The 23,608-nt window shown below is 41.1% G+C and overlaps 1 protein-coding gene across 15 annotated transcripts in view; it reads right to left on the bottom strand.

The window, feature by feature from the left end:
• The window catches only part of NFIA (nuclear factor I A), a 359,817-nt gene that overhangs the window by 30,466 nt on the left and 305,743 nt on the right, over positions 1-23,608 (bottom strand). For 9 of the 15 annotated variants that reach the window (XM_057409347.1, XM_057409348.1, XM_057409350.1 and 6 more), the window contains 3 exons: positions 22,128-22,256; positions 8,952-9,130; positions 6,243-6,408 (listed from right to left, as the gene is read on the bottom strand). In XM_057409347.1, the coding sequence (XP_057265330.1) occupies positions 6,243-6,408; positions 8,952-9,130; positions 22,128-22,256 (474 nt within the window). The remainder of the gene's footprint in view (positions 1-6,242; positions 6,409-8,951; positions 9,131-22,127; positions 22,257-23,608) is intronic. The other 6 variants (XM_057409352.1, XM_057409356.1, XM_057409358.1 and 3 more) reach the window with 3 other exon arrangements.

Raw genomic sequence — 23,608 nt, 5'->3', positions numbered from 1 at the left:
GTTTTGCTGACTCCTAAGAATGAATTCTTCCCAGTTGTTTCTGGTAAGGTGAGCTCTTCTCTCCTAAAAGCTAAGGCTTTGCTAATACTTGCAAAAATCACGCAAGGAACACCTTCCCTTCACAAAAGTTTAAAGGAAGTTTTAAGTGCACAAATTCATCCTTCCAAATTACAGCTTGCATATCAGAGTATGAACAGGTACACCGGTGTTGTTACACCTATCTGTGAATCAAGGAAGAAATGAACTGAGCAGATTTGGTGAGATGTTCTCTTTGCCTTTTTACCATGTTAACTTGCTTAATAAGTCAAAGAAGACACACATTTGCAAAGGGTATATATCTGTTTCTAGTGCCATGTACGAAGATTCTCCTGTCCTGTCTTACGGTGAGGTTTTCTTTTCAACTAAGTAATGAACTTGATGCTGTGCAAGAGTAAAAATTCCTTTTGCAGCAGGGAAAATTAACTTAAAGCTCAAAAATCAAACATCTGTTCTTCTGGTCTACTTTTAAGGAAGCAGGATGAGTGGAGAGGCCCTTTAATCCCTTGGAGCAGGTAAGTTCCACTCAGAAGGGAAGGAACTCAAGATCTTGTTTGCAGTTCCCTCTTGGCAGATTCTTTTGCTGTGATATTTGGTAGGAAATCAAAGGGAAACCATCAGAACGTTGTCTTAAATGGCTTCTCTGTTCAAACAAAAATCCTAAAGCATTTGAAAACTGTCTAATATGCACAAAAGTCCCCTCAAACCTTGCTGGGTGAATTATTATGTATACCTTCGGTAATGTTCCAAACTATGTTTAACTTCCTTTCTGAAAATACTCGGATGTCAGCTTGGTATTTCCTCAAGGTCCTATAACTACATTGCTAGAGCCAAGAAGTGAAGAGCACCAAAACTACATATACGCAGAGCAGGCTTTACAGTGGATTCTCCCAAGATGCTAGTCCCACTTGACTGTAAAATGCCACGAGAGGTTTGTGGATTGTAAGGGGCCATTTTGGCTCAGAAAATTAATATTCATAATATGGAATACATATTAGCAGTGACTCCTGTTATAGTGAAATCTGGTTCAGAAAAGGGAGCACTACTGAGTATTGGTTACACCATCACCAACACAGCTTCTAGCCATATCTTACTGTCTTCATCTAGATACCCTTGTTTGACATGGAGGTGGGATTCCTGGAAGTCTCAGGGCTTCTGATCCTCTACTCTGTTCTTAGATTAGGATGAGGCAAACTGCTCTCACTAGTTAAACTGAGTCATATTATGTATAGTATGCAGGGACTGAGCTTATGGTGGGATCTTCAAACTCCTTTTTAGCAAAGGGAAAAGCCAAAGCATGGAAAGGAACAGAAGCCAGGTCTCTTAGGCAGATCTCTCATCGTCTTTATCAGCTTTGCTCCATGGGAACTGCCTAGATCTGCACTAGTTTACAGTATACGATAGCTGGCCCATTGGGCTTGAATAGAAACATCTTCCTGCCCAGCCTGGTCTTTCTGCTACTGGAATTCACTAAGGATTGTTTGCAACATCATAGCCCATAGCCAAGGAAATGAATGTGATGCCACAAATTTGCTATGATGCTTCACTTCAGGAACAAGCAAAGCAGGAGCTGGCAGAGAAAGAACATTTGCTCACACAGACAGCTTTGATATTTAGCCAAAATGGCAAGAAATTGTATGAAAGACAAGACAAACAAACAGTTTTGGGAATGTCATGTATTTTAAAGTTGCTTGCAGTAGGAGAATGTTAATTTAAAATATACTTTCCTGAAATAATTTATCTTAAGTATAGGAGTGTGTCATTTATCAGACAGTTCTGTATTAAAAGGATAGACTTCTGGTTGGTAAAGATGATTTGGAGCGATAACCTAATGCACCACTCTTTTACAGACCAAGATGACAGGGACCTGTGCTTGATATGAAGAGCTCTACTCATTCACAGAGGACTAGGAGTCAGTTTAGCCACTGGGGAGTTGTAGCAAGAGAATTAACTGGAGGAACATGGTGCAATAGAGCAATTCCTACTGCAATGCATCCTGCAGCCGAGCATCTGAGAGGGAACTGCAAATTCTAACAAATTAAATGATACAGTCATCACCCTCTTTTTTATGGATGAGGAAAGAAGAGAACAGAAAGCTAAAATAGCTTGCCCAGAGGGTGCTCAGTCAATGCATAGCAGAGAAAGGGAGAGAAATCCAATCTGATTATAGAATCATGGAATTACAGAGTTGTTTAGGTTGGAAAGGACCTTTAAGATCATCGAATCCAACCGTTAACCCAGCACTGCCAAGTCCACCACTAAACCATGTCCCCAAGCACCACAGCTACAGGTTGTAAATACCTCCAGGGATGGTGACTCCACCACTGCCCTGGGCAGCCTGTTCCAGTGCTTGACAACCCTTTTGGGGAACAAATCACTCCTAATCTCCAGTCTAAACCTCCCCTGGTGCAACCTGAGGCCATTTCCTCTTGTCCTGTCACTTGTAGAGAGCAATAAAATCCCCCCCTGAGCCTTCTCCAGACTGAACCCCCCAGGTCCCTCAGCTGCTCCCCATCACCCTTGTGCTCCAGGCCCTGCTCCAGCTCCGCTGCCCTTCTCTGGTCCCGCTCCAGCACCTCAATGTCTCTCTTGTACTGAGGGGCCCAGAGCTGAACACAAGATTCAAGGTGCAGCCTCCCCAGTGCCCAGCACAGGGGCACAATCCCTGCCCTGGTCCTGCTGCCGCACTGGTGCTGGTACAGGCCAGGATGCTGGGGGCCTTTTCAGCTGCCTGGGCACAAGCTGCTCATGATCAGCCACTGCTGACCAACAGCCCCAGGTCCTTTTTCCACAAGCAGCTTCCCAGCCACTCTTCCCCAAGCCTGCATGAGCATTGCACAGTGGTGACCCAAATGCAGCACCCAGCACTGAGCCTTATGAATCCAGTACTACAGCCACAAGATCGTTCTTCTCACCTTGACACAAATGCTGTTTAACACAAAAGCTCCTTTGTGCAAAGGGACATTAACTGATAATGATCCCGCCCAAGAAGGGAAAATTTAACTAAGTTTCTTCCCATGCAGAGTTCTGAACTTTAGGAAACAATATTTAGTTTTAAAAAGCTCTTTAAAAATCATGGTGTACAGGGAGGGCAGTACCTTAGACACTGGACCAGAATGAGGGCCACAGATTCTAACATAGCTCAGATTCAGTTATGATAGTGATAACGTCCAACTGGCATGTAGCAGAGGTGGTGTTTTCTTTGGGCAATGAGATATTACACACAGAAACTGTCAAGTTCAAGAAAATATTGTGCTATGTTTGTTATGTGTTACAAACCAAACAAAATCAAGAAGAGATGAGAGATAAGATAATCTCGGGACTGCTTCTGATATCAAGGATGTGTTCTGTTGAAACGGCTTTTTATAGAGGCAAAACGAACCCTCCCAAACCTCATGAATCCCATCTCCATTGTGTCATCTCACTGAGGAAAATGCTGGCTTTCCAAAGGGATGGGATTCGCATGTGAAATTTTCAACACCCAGAGCATGCCTGGCCACCCAGTAGTGGTAAATCCCCGGTGTGCATCTCCAGGGGCTCTTCCTTCCTTGGACAGCACTAATGTTCATGTTTTGGTTAATGTCACAGCTGGAGAGTTTCACTATTGCTCTGAGAATCATTAACCACCTTGTTGTGATTTCTAGCTCTCATTCCCAGGAGGCTGTGCTGTATTGAACAGCTGCTCCTGGCTCCGGCACCCCTCAGGAGGGCCATATTCCAATTTTTGGTAGGGCCGTAACTGCGTTTTGTTTCTGTGGAGGGCTTTCTGCTTAGACCAAAAAAGGGAAGGAGAATGGAGCAAATGCCAACCCCTTTCACTCCATTTCCTTGGCAGGGGGGGCTTCATTCGCCTCCACACAGCTAAGGAGAGAGTCTGGCCAAAATCTAACATCACTCCTGCCTTTGTTGCATAAGTGACTTTCCAATATCCTAAAGCTCTGCAGGGCAGCCAGCCATAACCCAGCGACACTCCCAGAACCGGTGCACTCGAGCAGTCTGTAACCATGGAAAACACCTTTTTGTGTGGCTTTTATGAAACTCTGGTGAATCTGCACTTGTTATTTGATGGCTAATATTTAGTTAAGGAAAAAATAAACAGGGGCAAAAATGGAGGGTTGGTCCTGATTGACACACTAAATGGAGTCCAGTGGGCCCTTCTCTCTCCCTGCAAGGCTAGGAACTTCAGTTTGTTTGACTCTTGATGTGGCCAGCCACATAAAGCTTTGGTGTACATGTAATATCTTTTTCTTAGCAAATGTTTCCTATAATCTACTTTGCTGTAAAATCTATCCCTAAATTAAATTATATGCTTCTTTACCACTCAAGTCACTATTATTCAAAACCCTCACCAAAGAGAAGATGCGCGCCTTGAATATGTACAGAACTATATGTTTAGACATCAGCGTAGCTAATTAACAAACAGTAATTATTTCCCTAATCTTTTGTTTAAATACCATTAACTGGCTGCTCTTGAGAAAAACCTCGATTCCCAATTAATGTGGCAGCTGTCTGCTGAGCACTGAGCCACAGTGACCAGCCCAAGCTGATGGGTGATGGTCTGCGAACTGGTTTGGTGCCAGCTCAGAATGAGGCCAGACACACGTTTTAGGTTGCTTACAGGATCGCAGTATCATAGAAATCATTACGATTACTGCTAAAATGATGTTGGGAATTTTTCGTTTCGACACCAGACACTGCCAGTAAACTGAGTCACAACTGTAATGACAAATATACATTGACCTAGTTTCATTTTTCCTGGTTCTGAAGACAAGGAAATAAAAAGGCATTGCTGACTGCACTCAGTGATAACTATGACTAAACATTAACCTTTTAGATTCCACCACTGAATTATTATTGATAGGACTTAAAAGACAGGTTCTTCCATTAGAAAGCGTCAAGACTTTCTGATAGCACAAGTGTTGGCCTGAGGTCAGAAAGAGGAGCAGAGGGGAGGGAATGAATCAACAGCTCAACAAAAACCTGCTGATCAATTCTAGAAGTCCTGATTCTAGAAGATCATGTTCACAATCTTACCAGACTGTCTCATACTAAAACCCATTTTCATTTCAAAGCGAGCCAGAGCATCTTGCTGAGTCTGCAGTTATGCACCATCATGGAGCAGAAGGCAATGCAGAACTCCGAGAACCACCAGATTTTAAAGATACCCCCTGGAACCTGTGCAAATCTCCTGAACAGTACATGAAGCTTTAGAAATGTAGGCTTCACATGATCTGAATAGTGAACACCTTTTTGCACATCAAAGCAGTGGTTGCATATAGCATTTAAATAATAAGCTTGAAAAGCACACAAAGGGATTTGCTTTTTCGATTAGATTGATTTTTGTTTGTGGATGTTATTTGGACTCCCTTCACTGTGGAACAAGTCCCCTACAGTTGCCATTAAAGCACTGAAAGCTTCCCTTTTGTTTTTAAATGTCAGTTTGAGCATAGCTTCATTAAATCATTTCACAATTAACTCCCTGAACATCCAGACTTTTTGAAAGCATCAAACCCAGCTGAATCACATTTGTTTCCCAGAAGAGTGAGTCCAAAGTGGTATCCCCAAGTGTGTATCCAGGAATTTGTATATTTGACTTGTGGCTACACAAAATGCATATGGGAGCCGTGTGGGTGGTGGAGAAAGGATTAAAGCTTTCTCCCTGGGCCTAAAAAATACCATAGCTTCTTGCCCAAAATGCTGGGCTCAGGAACCAAGTCATAAGGGAAAGACGTCTGGGTTAATCTAGGAAGACTTATTCCCCAAAGAACTATAAATGGAGTAAACTCAGAAGAGTTTCTAGTTTAGCTCAGTATGTATAAGCAGCAATGTTTTTGAGAAGCTGTCTGACTTCCATGTAGTAGCTATCCTCTAAAGACTGACTTGAGATACCAACTTGCCTCCTCGTGACAGTAAAACATATCCCAAAGGTCCAAGGTCTGTGTCACAGCTCAGCTACTGGCCTTGATTCCTGTCATCCATGGTTATGTGAAATGGCAACAAAGTCAGAAATAAAACTGTAACCTTACGCTAACTCTTTTCTCATTAATATAGAAGCAGCTCAGAGTTTTGTCTGCCTCATACAGAGCAAAGAGCTCTCCTATTTCCCAACAACTAGTCAGTCCTCATCTCTTAACAGTCGATAGAAGGTGATGGCAGCACGTCAAGTGCTGCTGTTAGCCCTTGGGTCCCGCTGCGTCTATACTTACTTGGAGAAGTGGGAGAGGTGGCCCCTCCTTCTGTTGATGTAGTTGGAGGTTTTGTGTCTGGCACTGGCAGAGGCACAGGCCTAGCCATTGGTGGCGGAGGTGGTGGTGGCAACATTGGGGTAGGAAGGAATGGATTGTGCACCTTGCCTTGGCTGCTACCATTGGGCTGCCAAAAAACAAGCAAACAGACAAAAATTATACTAAAAACCAGCTATTAGGAACCTCCAGTAATAACAATCTAGTTGAAAGCTGTGTGCAATACATTTACAGTTACTTGAGAGGTGGCAAAGGAAGCGCTGGGTCAAATTCTCCAGCTTCTTCAAGGAATTTAGTCTCAAGCCCTGGGAACCTTGTGGAACTATGGAAATTCTCACTTTTAAACATTTGTCCTGTTAGCAGCTGGTGTGAACTGCCCTGGGTTAAATCCTGCTACTCTTTACATTTCCTGCAGCCACTAAGTCATGCTCAGTGATGGTTGCAGCAGTATTTTTGACCCCTTAAATCCCCCAGTTTTGTGTCTCTGTTATATCCTTAGGATATCAGTGCCAAGGACTCAAGTGCAAATTTCTTAAAGATACTGCTCATTAAGGGAAAACCCAAGCATTTTTGGTGTTCTGAAAAGTCATGCTGATACCTTATTACAGGAAAATGAAGGAATATATATTAAAGTAACTGCTCTCCCACATCCCTTTTGAGTTAGTAATAGTGCAGCTCACAGTTTAGTTGCCATTAGGATCATATGGAGAACCGACTGAACTTAGAACTGTTTCATTTTACTCCCTGGGAAATAAACCGACCCTCCCTTTAGACTGGGACGTGGTCAGTCACAGGCAGAACGGGCTCAGCTAAGTGTGGTCTTTCAATTAATCACCAGAAAAACCTGTCCACAAGTGAAAGTGTTTTCAAGTATCACAAAAACAAGAAGCAGGCTCAAAAAAATGCCTCCCCTTCCCCCAACTTGTGAAGTTTACATTTTAAATGTAACGCAGTCTGGACACTTGAAAACCATACAGAGAGATGCCAAATACCATTACAGAGAGAAAGTAGGACAGCCTGTGAATGAGGTGTTCCATTTTAGTGACAAAAATGATGAGATCACTTTCGACAGCACTCTACAAATTGATCTCACTGCAGTTCTTCTAGCACTGAACATTGGCTTTTCCATTGATGATAAAAGCTCAGCTTTAAACACAGATCCATATTCTAAGTACTGCTAAAGAAAATAATATTTTAATTCCTGTTAGGGTTTCCATTAGCCTGAATTACTGGGGACAGAATACTCGTACTGGCAAACACTTGGGACCTGATTTTCATTTCACCTGCTTTGGCACTGACGAAAGGCCTTAAAGGTGCAAATCACACTTGTGCTAGAGCAAAACTATTTCTGGGCATAAATAAAACCCAAATTCGTCTGCATTTAACTTAATAGCACTCCTACTGACTTCAAAGACTGCCGTGACTAGTGTTTGCAGCAAGAAGCAATCCTTCAGGGATATTTATTTTTCCAACATCCAGTACCTTTAATAAACTAATATATTAGTGACATCTCTCAAACACTATCTTGTCTCACAATTAGGTCCCTTTCCTGCCAAGAAGACCCCTGCTGTATGTTCATTGTGAGTGTGCTAACAGTTCATAATGCTGAATGGTTTGGGATAAATTAAGCAAATGAATACTCAAGGAAAAAGAAAAGCACTATATTGATTTGTTGTCTAGACATAAATGTATCTGCTAACATATTGCAGACATTATTCAAGGCCAGTACTGGCTGAAATACGTCGAGTCAGTTTTTCTGCTAGGGAAAGGAAAGCACTGAGAACAATATAGCTTATTAAATAAGTGTAATAAATTAGCTGCTAATAATTAAACTAATTCTCATTAACACTTTCAATCGTATGTATGTCAGGAGAGAAACAGTCATTTTGCCAGTTATTACTTCATTGGCTGGAAAAAGTTACATGCATTACATTTCATGAAATATTCAGAGCATTATTCTAGATTTGATTTACATAAAATTTATCCATTCTGTATTTGACCGGAATGCTATTGCAATAATAGCAAGATGATTCACTTTATTTGATTAAAAAAAAATATGAAAATGGTTATTTGAAGCTTTGGAACTCTGCTTAATTTTTCATAGAGATAAGGGGGAAAGATAACTTCTTACAGAAATAACAAACCGTAATAAACTGTACTTCTAACATCTTGAGTTCAAGTACTGGTCAACTTGATCTAAAGTGCTATAAGGCAGTATTTTTTTTTTAATGAACTTAGCTGATCTGAAACATCTGTTTCTCACCCTCCCTTTTCCTGCTCCTTCCCCCCCCCCCCCCCCCCCCCACTCTCCCCTGAACTTCAAAAATAATGAATAAAAATTATTCTGCCTTCATATTTTGTTAACCCTGGTTCCACCAAGGTTACAGCACATGCAGCAAAGTCATTTGCGGAGGGACCTGAAAGGTCACTGCATCACCAACTTCTCTGATAGTTTAACTTCATCTCACCACAATGTGGTCGAGTGGGTTTTTTGGGGAGGTTTTTGGTTGTTTTTATAAAATATTTTTGCAGTAGCAGCGTTTTTTTTCCCGTCTCCAACCGCTATTCAAGGTGCGCTCCTGGACGCAGCATGCTGTTAAAATAACCCCATCAGCCCATGGTTAATTTTACATAGGACAAACACTTCTGAAGAAATAAAAACGGCTTCCTTACATTTAGGAACCCCACCTGTCCAGCCTGCTGACCAGCGTCGGGGCAGACAAGTTGGACAAACTCTTTCAGAGTCTCCTGAGGATGATAGCGGATTGCTGGGTGTGAGAAGTATGGCCCAGGCTGTTGAATAATGGGTGATGTTGGAAAATGAAGAGTCGATGGTGTTGCATGTGGACTTGCTATAAGAAAGAAAACAAAGAAGTTATATAGAGTTTTGCCTTTGGAAAAATAAAACAGTTTAAATCTACTGTTGTTTTAGTCTATTTTTTAAATGTACAGTAATGTTGATACATCTGATCTGCACAATTAATATATTAGACCACATTGTGTCCTACACTCACTTCATCTAGATCCTGAAAGCAAATGGAGCCAGACATTTTGAAGGATTTTCTGTGTTTTTAGTGGACACGTATAAAGGAATGAGCAGTCCTTCGTGGCAGTGAAAACTCTTCATCACCTTAACAGCAGTCTTCATCAATCAGGCAATGAGAATATGTATTTGGGAGAGTATGGTTGATTGAAGTGACATTCCATGTAGCTTGGATTTGCACATATGAATCCATTTTACATTGTACTATAAATGGTTGATAATTTAAAATTTGGTCTAACACTTTCTGTTGTTGAGGGTTTTTTTTTTCCACTTCAGTTTAGGAACATTTATTTTAAGTAACGTGTTTTCATCTAATGAACATGCACAAAGTGGCAAGATCAGTCTGAAAATCCCATTTACGTTTCTCCTGCAAAACGTTGGGTTCCAATCTTCAGCAAGCCCCCAGCTTGCATTCAGGGATGAAGTTTAATTTGGTGAATTTATGGGCCAACAAGCCAGCTGGAAAATGTACTACAGTGAAGGTGTAAAGGTGCAATGTACACAAGCCTGTTGTCAATGACAGGTTTTACCCTCAGCTGATTTCAACAGAACTATAAGTGCAGTTTATAGTTCTTACACTCTCCTATGTTATGTGGCACCTTTGCCCAGTTCCTTGGCCTTCAGGATATACTGGGTTGGACCCTTGTTAGCCAACTGTTTTTTCTACTGTTAGTTATCACCATGAGGTAGCTACTGCTGCCATTCATAGTGCTATAAATTCTCCCTTTCCCCTCTAAGATGAGAATGCACTCTTTGGAATGGCCAAGTGATCTGGTTGTGCACAAGCTCATCTGTAAATCAGTTTATTCCTTACCAGTCATCACTGCATCCCTGTTGCTCCCTTGGCATGCTATCCTAGTGATCTTTCAAGGGTGTCCATGTGCATATACTGCACTTGTACACCGCACATAACCACTTAGATAAAGTCTGTGCAAGGGAGGAAATATCCTACAGGAACTCAAGTGTTGGCTTTGAAGTTAAATATACCAGAGGAAAAAAAAAGCCTTTGGCACTTTTCAGAAAAGTTGGAAAGATGCAGAGAATAAACTAAAATTAAATACAAATGAGCAAACGCTCATTTAATGACAAATGTTATGAAAACCCCCAAGTTAAATAAAAGCTAAAATCTGCTTCTTAGTCTTGTTCATCGCCAGTTTTATAATACGAGACTTTATCAATCTTTTTCTTAAGCATTATTAAACCATTATCAAATTTGGAGCCTGAAGATGTGAATAAAACATGTACTCAGTGACAGCAGCAAGGAAACCTATTGCATTATCCTGTAAACGTTCACTGAGGGTTGGCTGGGCAGCACTTCTATGTACTTCTTTCTCCTCGACTGGATAGGAATGATTGCTGTGACACCACCACCAAAAAGAACCGCACTCATGCCTGGGGTGCTGATATGGGATGAATATGAAGCTCTCATCCTTGCTATAAAAAGCTTGCCTGCATCCCTGTTAACCCTACAAGTCTTCCCAGTCTGCTGCCCTTAATGCTGCTTGAACTATTCACAACAGGAAGAGAAATGCTACTAAATGTGTGGTACTAAACAGGAATCCGCCACTGAAAGAAACCATGGAGATGAGGAACCAAAAGGTAGCATGCAGCCTTCAACTACCTCTGATTAAAATAGATGTACATCCAGAGAAACTCTTTGGAAAGCATGGGCTACACCTTTCTTACAACAGCTAGACATTGTGGCATGTGGGCTGAACTGGAAAACAGTGTCTTCCCACAGCCATGCTGCAGTGCTTCACTTGGGAAAAGGGAACAAGAAGCAGCATATCCCACACTCCCTTTATGGAAATGTTGACAGTTATTCCATGGCCAAGGCAAACACCTGTGTGCCCAGCCTGTTCAACCTGTCTGCACATCTGGGCTTATCTCTTTGTTTTTTCACAAACCTAGTTAATTATTTCTTGTTCACTTTTAAGGCAAATAGTTTTGTTCTGAGTTTGCATCTGAAATTGTAGCATACTTGAAAACTCTAGAGATAAAAACCCCAAATCTTCAAAGGGAGAAATAAAGGGCATTTTCCTGTCCCCAAACTCCTGGGAGAGGCTGTAACTTTGAAGTGTGGTATCAAAGGTAGAGATAATGTGGGATTTACCCCAGTAAATGTGGGTGTCTGCCACGGAACTAATTAATGGAGAACTAAATAGAACTAATGGCGTCTAAGGAGACCCTAACCACTGCCCTTGACTAGACTTCATTGACCACGCAGACTGGCTCACCAGTGGATGTGAAGGGAGCCCACAGGTACTAGCCGCGAGGTAGATGCCTCCAGTCTAGACGCACCTTCAGTTCGGTGAATTCCACCCAACATGCCAGCCTCTCATCTCCCTTACACCAACCCCTGAGGTGTAACCGCTTTAATGACACTTACATCATAGCCACTTTGCAGGTATGAATGCATCAGCATCATCTCCAGGAAGAAACAGTCACTTTATAGAGCTTGTCAAAACATTTCGCCACAAACAGTGGTTCAGCTAAAGTTGGTGGTAAGCATTTTGATGACTACAACAAAACCTTCATTAGCATACAACATTTCTGTCCTTTTATTTTTGATATAAAACATACTCCCCCCCTCTTTCTTTGTATCTCCTTTCATAGTTTCCCTTTTCCTTGTATGCCAAATGGAAGATGATGGATGAAGATAAAAGGGAGAAATGAAAATTCATGTGGCAAACATCTAATTGAGTAAAAAAGTTTGGGATTCTTTAAACATTTATAAAAGAAATGGCATTTAAGCACCAGCTCTGTTAATACTATTTGAAACTGTTACACAACTGCACTGTCCGTTGTACGCATCTGGGAACAAATTCATCCCTTTTCTTCCGCTGGGTGAAAGGGAGCTAGAAATGCTATTTCAATCAAACATGAAGGAATAAAAAATGGTACCCATGTGGAAATTTAAAGCTAGGTCTGAGACCATGCTATATTTAGCTTTTCCAAGGTATGGTTCTTTGTTTAATAACCTGATTTGCTATAGGAAAGATGTGTTATGGCTTTTAGGAATACTCATAAGCATGTAAGTAGCGTCTTTCTCTGTTGTCTTGACCTCCTCAGCATGTCAGGGTAGAAAACAAAGTGGGAAGCATTTATCGGTGATCTTCCCAAAGAGAGAGGGAAGAAAAATGAATGCAGAAATAGCAACAATAATTCAGGAAGGGAAAGTGCCCCAGGAAAGTGCTTCCTCTTCAGTGTCTTGGCCAACCCCTCAGCACAGCCTCAGAGGGCTTTCTGCTGATCATGGGAAAGACTAGGGGAAGGAAACCAGACTGAACGGACATCAGTCCTCAGTCTGTGCCGTATACTGACATGCAGGGTTCGTTTTCTCAGAGTAGACGGATTAGCATAAGAAATAATGAGCGAAATAAGCCTCTCCAAAAGGTTTGTTTTTGCAGTCTCTGACTGGGAAATACTGAATTTCTCAAGTAGGAAGGGCTGCTTTATAAGCAGAATATACTACTGTTAAACTGATCAACAAACATTACAACTGTGCCTGCCTTACACCAGAGAGAAGAGATTAAAATGCTAAAGTCTAAAAACTGCTGGCCCAGAAACAGACCATAACTGTGATAGCTGTGTTGTGGCCACCGACCCTGTTGCATGCAAAAACGGCCTTTCAGACAAGTTCTGAGTGCACAACACAACCGTGTGGCCACATACACGGATCCTCACAAACACTTTTTAATCAATTAAAAGACACGAGGCAGTGGAGCAGTTGCTATTTTCCCTGTTTGCCTCTAAAGAAGGGGTAAGTGGCCATGGACAAGCTCCTTCAGTCATGGCATTCAGAAACACTTCACAAAAATTATAAAGTCATTGCTTCCAAAAACCATGCCCAGGGTGATGCAAATTTTCCTGTGTCTGAGAAGAGGCTATTACGACTTAGGTGCTTCCGATGGGATATTACAAGTCTCAATCAGTGACTGTAAATTCTTTGAGATCTTCAAATGGAAGATAAAATAGGTCTTTGTCTATTATTTATTTACTTATTGACTTATTATTTATGTATCCCTAAGCAGCTCCATGCTGCCAAACCGTATTTCTCTTGGCGTCTTTCAGCCTGTGACATTTATCTTTTATTATTGACCTCACTAAATGACATAAAAGATAAGTCCTACAACCTCTGAAAATACGTGGCTTCCACATCAGAACTTCATTTCTACCTGCTTTAGGTATGGGGGAGTTGGACTATTTGACATTATTAAATCTGTTATTTGTGTGGGGAGGGGTGGAGGCAGGAATTATCCTTCCATCTCAAGGCAAGCATAAATATTTCAAAGCCCACATGATACTAATTCCATTGAAGCTCCTCTGAAACATCCCAGACTTTTTATTGAAAATGAGATGATAATGTATGGTGGCCTGCAACAGATAGACCAGTATTTTAAAACTACTGCTATTGGGCCAAGTAATTATGCAGTACAGCTGTTGGTGCTACACTGAGTTCTTTAGTGGTTTATGAGTTTGTGGGGCTGTGCAGCACAGAAGTAAGAGGGTTTTTCACAACGCTGAATTCAAATGTCTCCTCATGCTGGCTTGTCTTGTCCTTTCCCTTCTTGATTTGTAGTAGCCAATAACAAACTAAGTAACCAATAAAATGGGTTGCTGTCATCGATTAGGTTAGCACTTCATGTGTCTGAGGCAAATGAAGACGAGCCAGTATTGTGAATTCCATTCAATGGGATGATCAGATAATAAAGAATCAGTTAATATGAAACAGGTTATAGTTTTCTTCAGATATTTAGTACGCTTCTGAGGCCCTTCTGCTTGAACAAAGGAGCAATCCTAATAAAGATGCATGGGATCCTTTCTCCCCCGGAACGCTCACTGATGTGGTAAAGGAACTTTGTGATCACACCTGCAGTGCTCAGACAGATTCCTCCACCAGCACGGCCCAACATATGTGAAAGACATATTGATCCATCCACCTTCTATCTCCTCTTCCAGAAAGCCTTGCCAACCCTTTCGAGTCCAGATGACTGGATGAAATTTCTTTCTTCATATAGTCTTTTGAAGTCTTTGAAAGGGTCATTTAGTGTTGCCCTTCTCCTGCTCAGGAAAAGCCTACTATCACCCTGCACTCCTGGCCTGTTCAAAGTAGTGGTCAGGGGAATGAAAACCACTGCTCCTTCACAGGCACAAGGGCTAGTCGTAGAACCGTAGATTCATAGAATGGTATGCGCTGGAAGGGACCTTAAAGATCATCTAGTTCCAGCCTCCATCAGACCAGTCCAACAGTGGATTGGCTTCACAATACTCAGATACCTCCTCTGTAAAATGATGATTAAGTTTACTAATAGCTCATTAAACATTGATCAGTCTTCCTAGAAATAGTAACAATATCATCTTAATGAAACAGGATATTTATCAGCTTGTTTTTTTTTTGAGGCCATTCTAATTGGCTTCATTACAATTAAGAAAGTATTTTTTTAAAAGTCATTTCCCTGGAAATGTTATAGAACAGTTTGTTCTGCTGCATATTTCTACTTCAGGCTTTGGAGCTGCTTTAACTCCCTGTGTGCTGCAAGCTTTCTCCTCGCATTTCAGTGATGCAAGTGCCAGTTCAAATTATGCAAGAGGTATCCCACCCTTTGTACCCCAAAGGTACTTATTCTGAAAACTGACCATATTAGAGGACTAATTGGCTAAGCCACCACGCTGGCTGATGTGAAATGCTTTCAAACACCATGAAACAGCTGTGTTTATCGGAAATATGAAGAGTGACTTTTTAATAAGGAGATCTGGCAAAAATCCAGATTTGTTGAAAGGAACTTACACTTCTGGGTATAATACAATACAGGAGGTAAAGAATGGAAGCCTAAAACAATAGCTTTAAGCCCACAGATTTTTTTTTTTTTTTTGTGAGGAAAGCAGTTACCCAAACAAGAAAAAAAAAATAATTAAGAAACTTGGGCTGGGATTTGCAGAGGTCCAGAGAGAATTCATTAACTGCGTTTGGATTTCAATGGGAGCTGTGTCCCTTAACTCTTTCAAAGGTTTCTCCAAGTCCCCATCTTTCCTACTGCCCATTAGGAACAGACATTAAGGTGATAAATGCAAAGCAATCTCTTATTCAGGATAGCAAGGACTCGCCTCCACTTAAATACTGAGCTGCTGAGGGTTGGGTTGACCAGTCCTTGGACCAGCCCTATGAAGGGTGCTCACATCACTGGAAAACTTCAGTATTGCTTCAGTCCCATAATGTTTCACAAGGGCTGTTTAGTATCATGTCTGTCAGGTCCATGGATGAGCTAAATTCAGACTGATCCTGTCTTGCATTCCTCATTTGCAGTGAGAAGAGTGGGAAATCATGGGATGGGAGAATAATAGGCCTTACTTTCTTAGCGTGGTTAAGATTTAGGTGTCACTGATACTTACTTCGACATTATATAGGCAAACATAGGTGAAACATTCAAAATAGAATATAAACAGCTGACCAATGCAAGAGTTATACAAATACCCTAAATATGATGGATGGAGGATTTGTTCCTGCCCAGGGACATCAAAAAGGACTGAATCACAGGACATCCATCTCTCAGCTCCAGAAGTCAAGTGCAGGTGGTCGGCTAAGCGCTGCTGAAAAAACAGACCTGTGGTATCTCAAGCTGGGGCTGGCTATCAGCCCCTCTTTGCTGCTCTGAAGACCAGAGTGGTATAAGGCACCTGGATCCTTTGATCAGCAATGCTCTTTCCATAAGAAATTCTGCAGGAGCAAGTGGGAGTCAGAGGGACATTTTGCCAAGGCCCACGGAGTTCCTAGCAAAAGGAAAATACGCTTAAAGCTGTGTTTGGGCACAAGGCTTATTGGTGTACTCTGGATTGTGGAGTACTACAGGCTGTTTGTGAAAACCTGTAGAGCTGAAGTGAGTGCTGGTTCCAGATTCTGGCATGGGCAGGGGGCCAGTTAAGTTAGCTATTTAGAGCAGATTGTTTTACAACATGTCAAAATTCTTCTGCCTTTGGGAGATCAGAATACTATAGAACTGGTTACATAGGTACAGAAATAAAACCCATAACTATAGTAAGCACTTCTCCCTTTCAAGGCTGTAGCTAGAGGTCAAAACCGCCCTAATTTAACCTATTTGTAGAATTTCCACTGCACCTCAAATGCTGGCAACTTTTGCATAGTATTATTGTTTTTAATACACATGATGTATTCCCATATATAAGATAAAAACTACTGCTAGGAGAATATATCATGTCTTTCTTATAATGAAATGCAGTTGATAAGTTTACAATAGAAATGTAAATTCTCTTAAAACCCACAACCTTTATGTGCGTGATGATATAATTCTGCTTTGATACTAAAAAGGGCATGGTAATGGAATCTGTGACTTTGGAGTGATATATTGATGTTAAGTTAATAGGACTCCACATTCCCATTTCTAATATCAGTGTTTTTTTCCCCCTTTCATTCTGTAGATGGTAAACTGATACTACATAAACATTGTTAAAGCTATAGTTCCACGCTACAGTAATTCACTTAACTTTAACATGATTTATGGTTCTGTCAATAGAGGAGGTTGAAAATCCAGAGCTCTGATGCTTAAACATGGGTTCCATATTTAAAGCAATAATGTACCTTTTGTGTGTGTCTGGCATAAAGCAATGATAAAAATATTATTGTTCACTACACTGTTTAAAGCATATACTTTAACTTCACATATACATCCAAGGGAGCAAGGAAACTGAACACAGAATCAGTAAAAGGATGGGTAAAATACTTTGTTCCTCCAGCACTTTATTTTGATATTATTTTTAGGGATGCATGAACTCCTATTAGTAATTTTAACACTCCCCTTTTCTCATTCTTTTGCTCGGTTAGATCAGCTCCTTTTGTCAGGATGAGTTTAAATCTGGGTCCACTGTGTTAATCACCCCCCTTTCTTCTTTCTGGCACTTACCCTCCAGGCATTTTGCCTCTTTAGGAGATTAAGCGACCAAGTCATCTTGTTGCTCTAACATGTCCTCACTGGAGCAACATATTAACACAACTCCTCTGCAAAAGAGCCCTCTTTAGAAGTTTGCTGCAGGGATGACAAATTAACCCAGCATGGTGTCCCACACATCTATCTCAGTACAAATTATTAGTGTAATAGAGCTTTTAGTTATGCATTTATCTAGTAATTATTGAATGGTTATACAGAAGGAAGCTGAGCAATCATGGCCCTTTATGAGGCAATCTCAGTGGGTGGTCTTACAGTTAATTTAGGGTAGGACTGTCTAAGCAGTTCACTCACACACAAATTAGCTGAACAGCCTGCTCCTTTAAATATTTCCTATGTCACAGGCTAACTCTTGACAATACAACAAAGGTAGAGTTTTAATTACACGGTTCCTGACTTTTGTTTAGCTGAAGCTTTAACCGTTTGCAAGCCTTCCCTCTCTGCCCTCCCCTGCCTGGGGTACACAAGGAGATGGCAGTTTGGGTAGGGTATCTCCTAATTACTAAACCCTGACCTTGAGGCCATCTGTTAGGGAAGACTTTTTCCTTCAGCATCGTGTTATTTCAAAGGGATTGGAGAAAATTAAAATCCTCACCTATGCAGTCAGCTCTCCTGACATTGGAAACTCTGTTGGTCAGCATTAATGCCACTTAGAGTTTCTGTTCAACTTTCTTACCCTTGTGGTGTGGCTCTCTCCTCTTTCGGCTGTCCTACTTTACCACCCGCTCATCTGAGGTGTCTACATAGGAATGAAGTTGCACTGCTTTGTTTTTGTCAGAACTCAAAGGAAAACAGAAGGTTACATTAGTCTGCCAGCTGACAGCATCGAGGAGCAGTCATGGAGAGTTGTGCGAACAGAATATTACAAAATGCCCTTTTACACTGTGTAGCTCTGGAGTAAGTTAGCAGGAATCATCACTTTGGTTTGGTAGAAGCTGGTGGACTGGACAGCTAACAGGGACTGATACTTTGGTGACCCTGTGGAGAACTGTGATAGAGAAGGGCATAATCTCTTCCTAGATAAGGGACATAGTCTGTGCCACTTTGGCATGAACAGAGAGTAGTACCCTGCAGAGTTTCCCTGATAGACCTTGTCCTGATAAAAATCTAAATGGCAATGCTTATTATGGAGGAAATTAATATAATAGGAACCACTCCACTAGTTGACTTTCATCCCTTCTCTTTCTGCTCACACACCCACTTCCTTGGATTTTTCCCTTTGTGCTGTATTTCTTGTTTCTTGCAATTGTGCTTCTCCTTCATTTATCTTCCTAACATACCATCTCATTCTTAGTTCTTTTTTCTTTCCTTGCCTTTTCTTCCTTGTTTTTTTGGCTTGCAGGATCTGTGCTTTCATATTCTGTGGAAATGCTTGAATGCTCTACAGCACAGGCTGCTGGCTACCCTAGGTTTACAAGATCGTGGTAAATTAAACGTTTCAGCTAGCTCCAGATATAAAGTTACTAGAGTGTAAGTACCACTACATGGAAGCCTAAAGCCACTTATGCAAGTATTGCTGTCACCCATAGCATCTGAATCCTTCACTGTCTGGTAAAGAGCTCAAGTAGGCTAATGTCTTGGAAACTTTGGAAGATGCCAAAAAAGACGGCTTTGCAACACTGTGGTGAGCTACACTGACCACCAAATACTAACTTGCAGGTAACAAAAGTGTGCTGTGTAGGAGATAGAGCTCTAACTGCTTGAATTTTCAATGCTTTGAAATAAATTTGAAAACCGATAGTGATGCTAAAGCCACCCTATAGGTGATCAATTTACCATCTGCCAGACACTGAATCGTAGCCATGCTGGTCCAGAGAAGACATATGGTGCATTCATAGAGTCATGCCCAAAAAACTGCCATCATCAAGTGAGGCTCCATGAATCACTTTGCTCGCTTATCACCAAAGAAACTTGGATCTTACCACCATCTGTTGGAGCTACTGAGGAGTCACTGAAGCATTGGCATCCATGCGCCAGCACTCACTGCACATCTGGTCCTTTGGTCAGCCAGCTCAGATCCTCTCGGTTGGCTACTGCCCAGCTGGGTTGAGTACTGGCAGCAGCACCAGTGCAGACAGGAAGCTAGTGCACAGGCTTCCACAGCACAGTACGGACAATTCCATGAGAACAGAGGTTTTCCAACTGGGTCATTGAATGGAGAACCTTATAGCTAAGAAATCCTCTCAAGGATCTACTCCTCCTCCAAGCAAGTTTTGTTTCCCAAATGACTCACTGGGAAGGGCACTCAGTATCCTGGGATACCCCAGCATAAGACATGCACTGTATTCTAAGGAATGTTTGGAAGTGTATGAAAGATTTGGGAATATTCCTGAGAAGTTATAAATCACTGGTTGTCAATGACAACACCTGCCATGAGTAGTCTACAGCTTCTTCTCTGCTGTCTATTTTGATCATGCTTTTACAAATGCATCTCATACACACATCCAAGTGATAAACTTGCACATATGAACATCGGAAGGAGATTGAACCTTCTTGTAATCATTCAGTTGGCTGAGGAGCTTACTCTGATGGTGACCTACTTACTCATGACTTCCCTTTCTCTGAAATCTCTGCAGACTGAAGATTAAATCTTGCCCTTACTTTTCTGGATACCAGTCAGAATGACTGGCCACTGACCATTTACATACTGTATATGTATCCAAAGAGAATGCAACGTGTGTACTATATTATACCTATCATTTCTGCAGAAAGATACAACTTCCAGTAACTACTGGTGGATATGAATTGCTCAAAGATTATATCCTCTCATACAATGGCATTATAATCTTTATGTTGCCACTTCCGATACGTAAAAAGCTTCCCTCTTCTGCTCACTGTCCTAAAGTACACTGGAGGCAATGGGATAAAGAACAAAGCTGGATTTGCAGAAAATAATCCATCTCAGTATATGACCCTTTGCAAACAGAATGATTGTTGTAGAAGGGAAATAAACCCAGACAGTGTGCCGTGGGAGAAGAATACTGAAAAGGAATGTCCAAAAAGAACAAAGAAAGAAGTCTGGAACAAGATTTTTTCCAGGATGATGACACTTAAAGAATCCATGGATGGATTCAGGGGGATTTTTTTCCTCAAAGTCTGAAAGACTTTGTTTGTGAACAAGAATATAATAGAAGATGCTTCTAAAATGATGGTGCAGAAGAACAGTTATGGTTAACCTGTTAGGAACCACAATGACTAGAAACTGTGTTACTTCTTTATGGAGTTAGCAAAGGCATCTCCTTCCAAACAAACCAAATTTGGGAACTGCAGTCATTCTATTTGCTCTTTCAAATTCTGGCTGTCTTTGAATGCCCTTCTCACCTAGCTGATGGATATCCCCTGGTGCACAGAAAACAGTCTGTGTGAAAACAGACTGTAGATGAGATAGATTTAACCAAGGCCTCACCAGTGATACATTTCCTCTCTCAACCACACAAAAAGCCAAAATACAGAGGGTCTAAACAGGGGCAGACAAAAGCATTCAATGATCTTGAAAAATAAGTGTGAGGTAAAACATAGCTAAATAAAGAAAAGCCTAATAAGTAATTAATCAACAGCCCAAATGTGAAAGGCTAAACTTCTAAAAGACAGGAATTCAGAGTCAACTGATGTGCACTGAATATAATGTTAATGGAACATTCATATTATTCATACTTATATCTCCAATTAGTAAGGCTTTTAAAAGAGGATATGTTTGCCAGATAGCTCAGGGCCAAATTTCAAGGGAAATCTGTGTAGGATTTAGATGCCTAAATATCTTCTGAGGATCTAGGTGTGTGCCTAAGGGTAATAAATAATTCTGAAGGGATTGACCACAACAAATCAAACTACAACAAGCAGATTTAACAAAGCCCAAAACCGCATAAAGTGCAATTCTGACCTCGCTTCAACTTAGTGCACTAAGTCCACTACTTCACACTGCATCACCTGGACTGTGCAGACAAAGAGGCTCCTCATGGTTTACACTGTCCTTAGTAAAACCACACTAATGCCAAACAGCCATTTCAAGATAATTTCTGGTATGGATTGCTAATATGTCTTTTATGCTTCACCATTCAACCAATTCCTTAATAATCTTCTCCAAATGAGACAAAATTTCACAGCAGAAAGAAATGTCACAACCATTCATTCCTATTTTTATATCTTCCAAAGAGGTTTGTAAGAAGATTCATTCATTTGTGTATATTACTATGCCCAAGTGAGTTCCTTTTCAAATGTATTGCATTCAGTTTCCTAGGCTAAATGCAAATGCATCTCTCTAACAGAAATGTATAAGCATATCCAGACCCAGAGGACATCTCTTTTACTTGAGAAGTCAGTCAGAAGAGTACTGTGAAGGAAACCAGCCAAAGCATTGCAAGAACCAACTTCAAAGGAGTCTCCTAACAAGGCAGCTCTTTAGCACATTGATACCCACAACACGAGCCCTAAAGGACTGGCCAAAACAAAGCCACAGTGCTGGAAGGCAGGCATGGTTCAGAATGAGTGATGGGTCCCTATCTCGAGCAGTTAGACTCAATCTATGTTATGAATGGACACAAGCAGAAGACACTTTCTGTAACACACTCTGTCCCTTTCCCCACCCTCTTCAGATAAAATCCCAAGCTCCCAGAAACCACCTTAGGCACTCTTGAATGGTCATCAGGAGTTTTACGAGACAGCCCAGCCTAGCAAAACCAAATGCAGGTCTTGACAACTAAAACCTGGTTATCGAGCTTCGGAAGCACAGCCCCTCACTGAGTGGCTCACATGTGGTGATGACTTTCCATGGGAAGGCGCTGGGGTGGACACTGGGTGTCCTGGCTAATGTTTAAGCTGCCTGGGGGCTCTTGGGTTAAGCCTCACCTCTGGGTCCTGTAATGACAGGTCGATGGTGCTGTGTGAAAGCCGTTCCAAGGGAGGAGGTCTGCGAAGGCGAGGGACTGCTGAAACCAGACTTCTCTGACTTCTTTAATGTAGTTGGCGATGGCATTCCTGGCAAGAATGATTGATAAGTGCAATTTAATAATGCTAGGTCATGGAACGACAGCCTATGCATTGTGAAAGTGGGTGCAGAAGCAGCTAGATAAACTTAAAGGACAAATGAAACGGAATACAACAGCAAGCTGAAAGCTCACTTTTATTTGTGGTCTTTTTCTTTGAGGCAGAAGAGGCCATGGTTTGCTCTGAGCAATGAGTACTAAAAGGCAGCCATATTTTTCTTTTGACTCTGAAATATGGATAAGATGCAGCTTATTATTGCTACTGAAACCTACTCTGCTTTATTTTTAGCAATCTGTAATAGCTGGAGCATTTGGATTTTTACAGGCTTTTTATGAGTTCTGTCTTTCACTCACTGGTTTAGTAGATTATTGCAAATGGATCTTTTAAATGTGCTGCACGACTCAAGGCACAACTAGAGAATGAAGTTTTCTGAGTTCAACCTCTGCCTCTCCTTACTCTCTTGACTTCAAAGGTGTTCAAAAGTAATATATTTATGTGGCTCCCTCTTGCTTTCAGATTTTTTTAAAGGGTGAATGGTATTTGTGTCTTGATATTAGAAGCCACACTGGAATTATTTCAGAGTTGTTATTATGACCTTGAACTATATCAAAGGCTTCCAATGAAAATCAGAGTTAAGTTGCCATCGGGTGAAGCCTTTCCTGTGGACAGGCAGGACTGGTGTAACAGTAATAGGACCCGTTGGTTATACTCTGTAAGAATAACTCCTGTTGGTATCATAACAAGCCCACGGCACCAAAGATATTAGTGGAATGAATGTATTGCAAGAGGCTCCTAAAATCCAAGCCTTTTCTGCATATGGTTTATGCTTGGATAATACCGCATATAGATGAAGAATGTGTATGTGTATCTCTATTATTTTTTATATCTTTATAGTTCTAGAGGCATATGGGCATTCTGATCATCTGCACATGCTCTGAAAACACAGTTTTTCCAGTATATACAGTGCATCAGACATTTTGCATATCTGTAGGGATATAGCAAAACAAAGGTGCAGAATAGTTGAGATTTCAGGTGCAAAAGCCAGGTATCAGCTAATGTGGAAGTTGAACTTCCACTAGTAAAGTCATTCCACCTTATTTCCAACTCTGTGTTTTATAGAATTTAATTGTTAAAAAGTAAAGAGAGAGGCCTGGACAATATTATCTCTGGGCAATATTATTAACTTTATATTTAATAGCACTAGTTTTATAGTCCCTAGGATGTTGATTGCAATATGAGGGAGCCTTCTTGTACTTTATATGCTGCACTGCTGGGGTCTTAATGGTTTCAGTGAGGTTTTGCAGTTTATATTCCAGAAAGTTAAATAAAGGAAGAGAATGGTT

This window comes from Pezoporus wallicus, unplaced genomic scaffold (assembly GCF_028554395.1).
Source record: "Pezoporus wallicus isolate ANWC-B61680 ecotype Strahan unplaced genomic scaffold, APGP_CSIRO_Pwel_v1 contig_8108, whole genome shotgun sequence".
Classification (NCBI taxonomy): domain Eukaryota; kingdom Metazoa; phylum Chordata; class Aves; order Psittaciformes; family Psittacidae; genus Pezoporus; species Pezoporus wallicus.
This window is presented reverse-complemented; position numbering and strand designations above follow the sequence as displayed.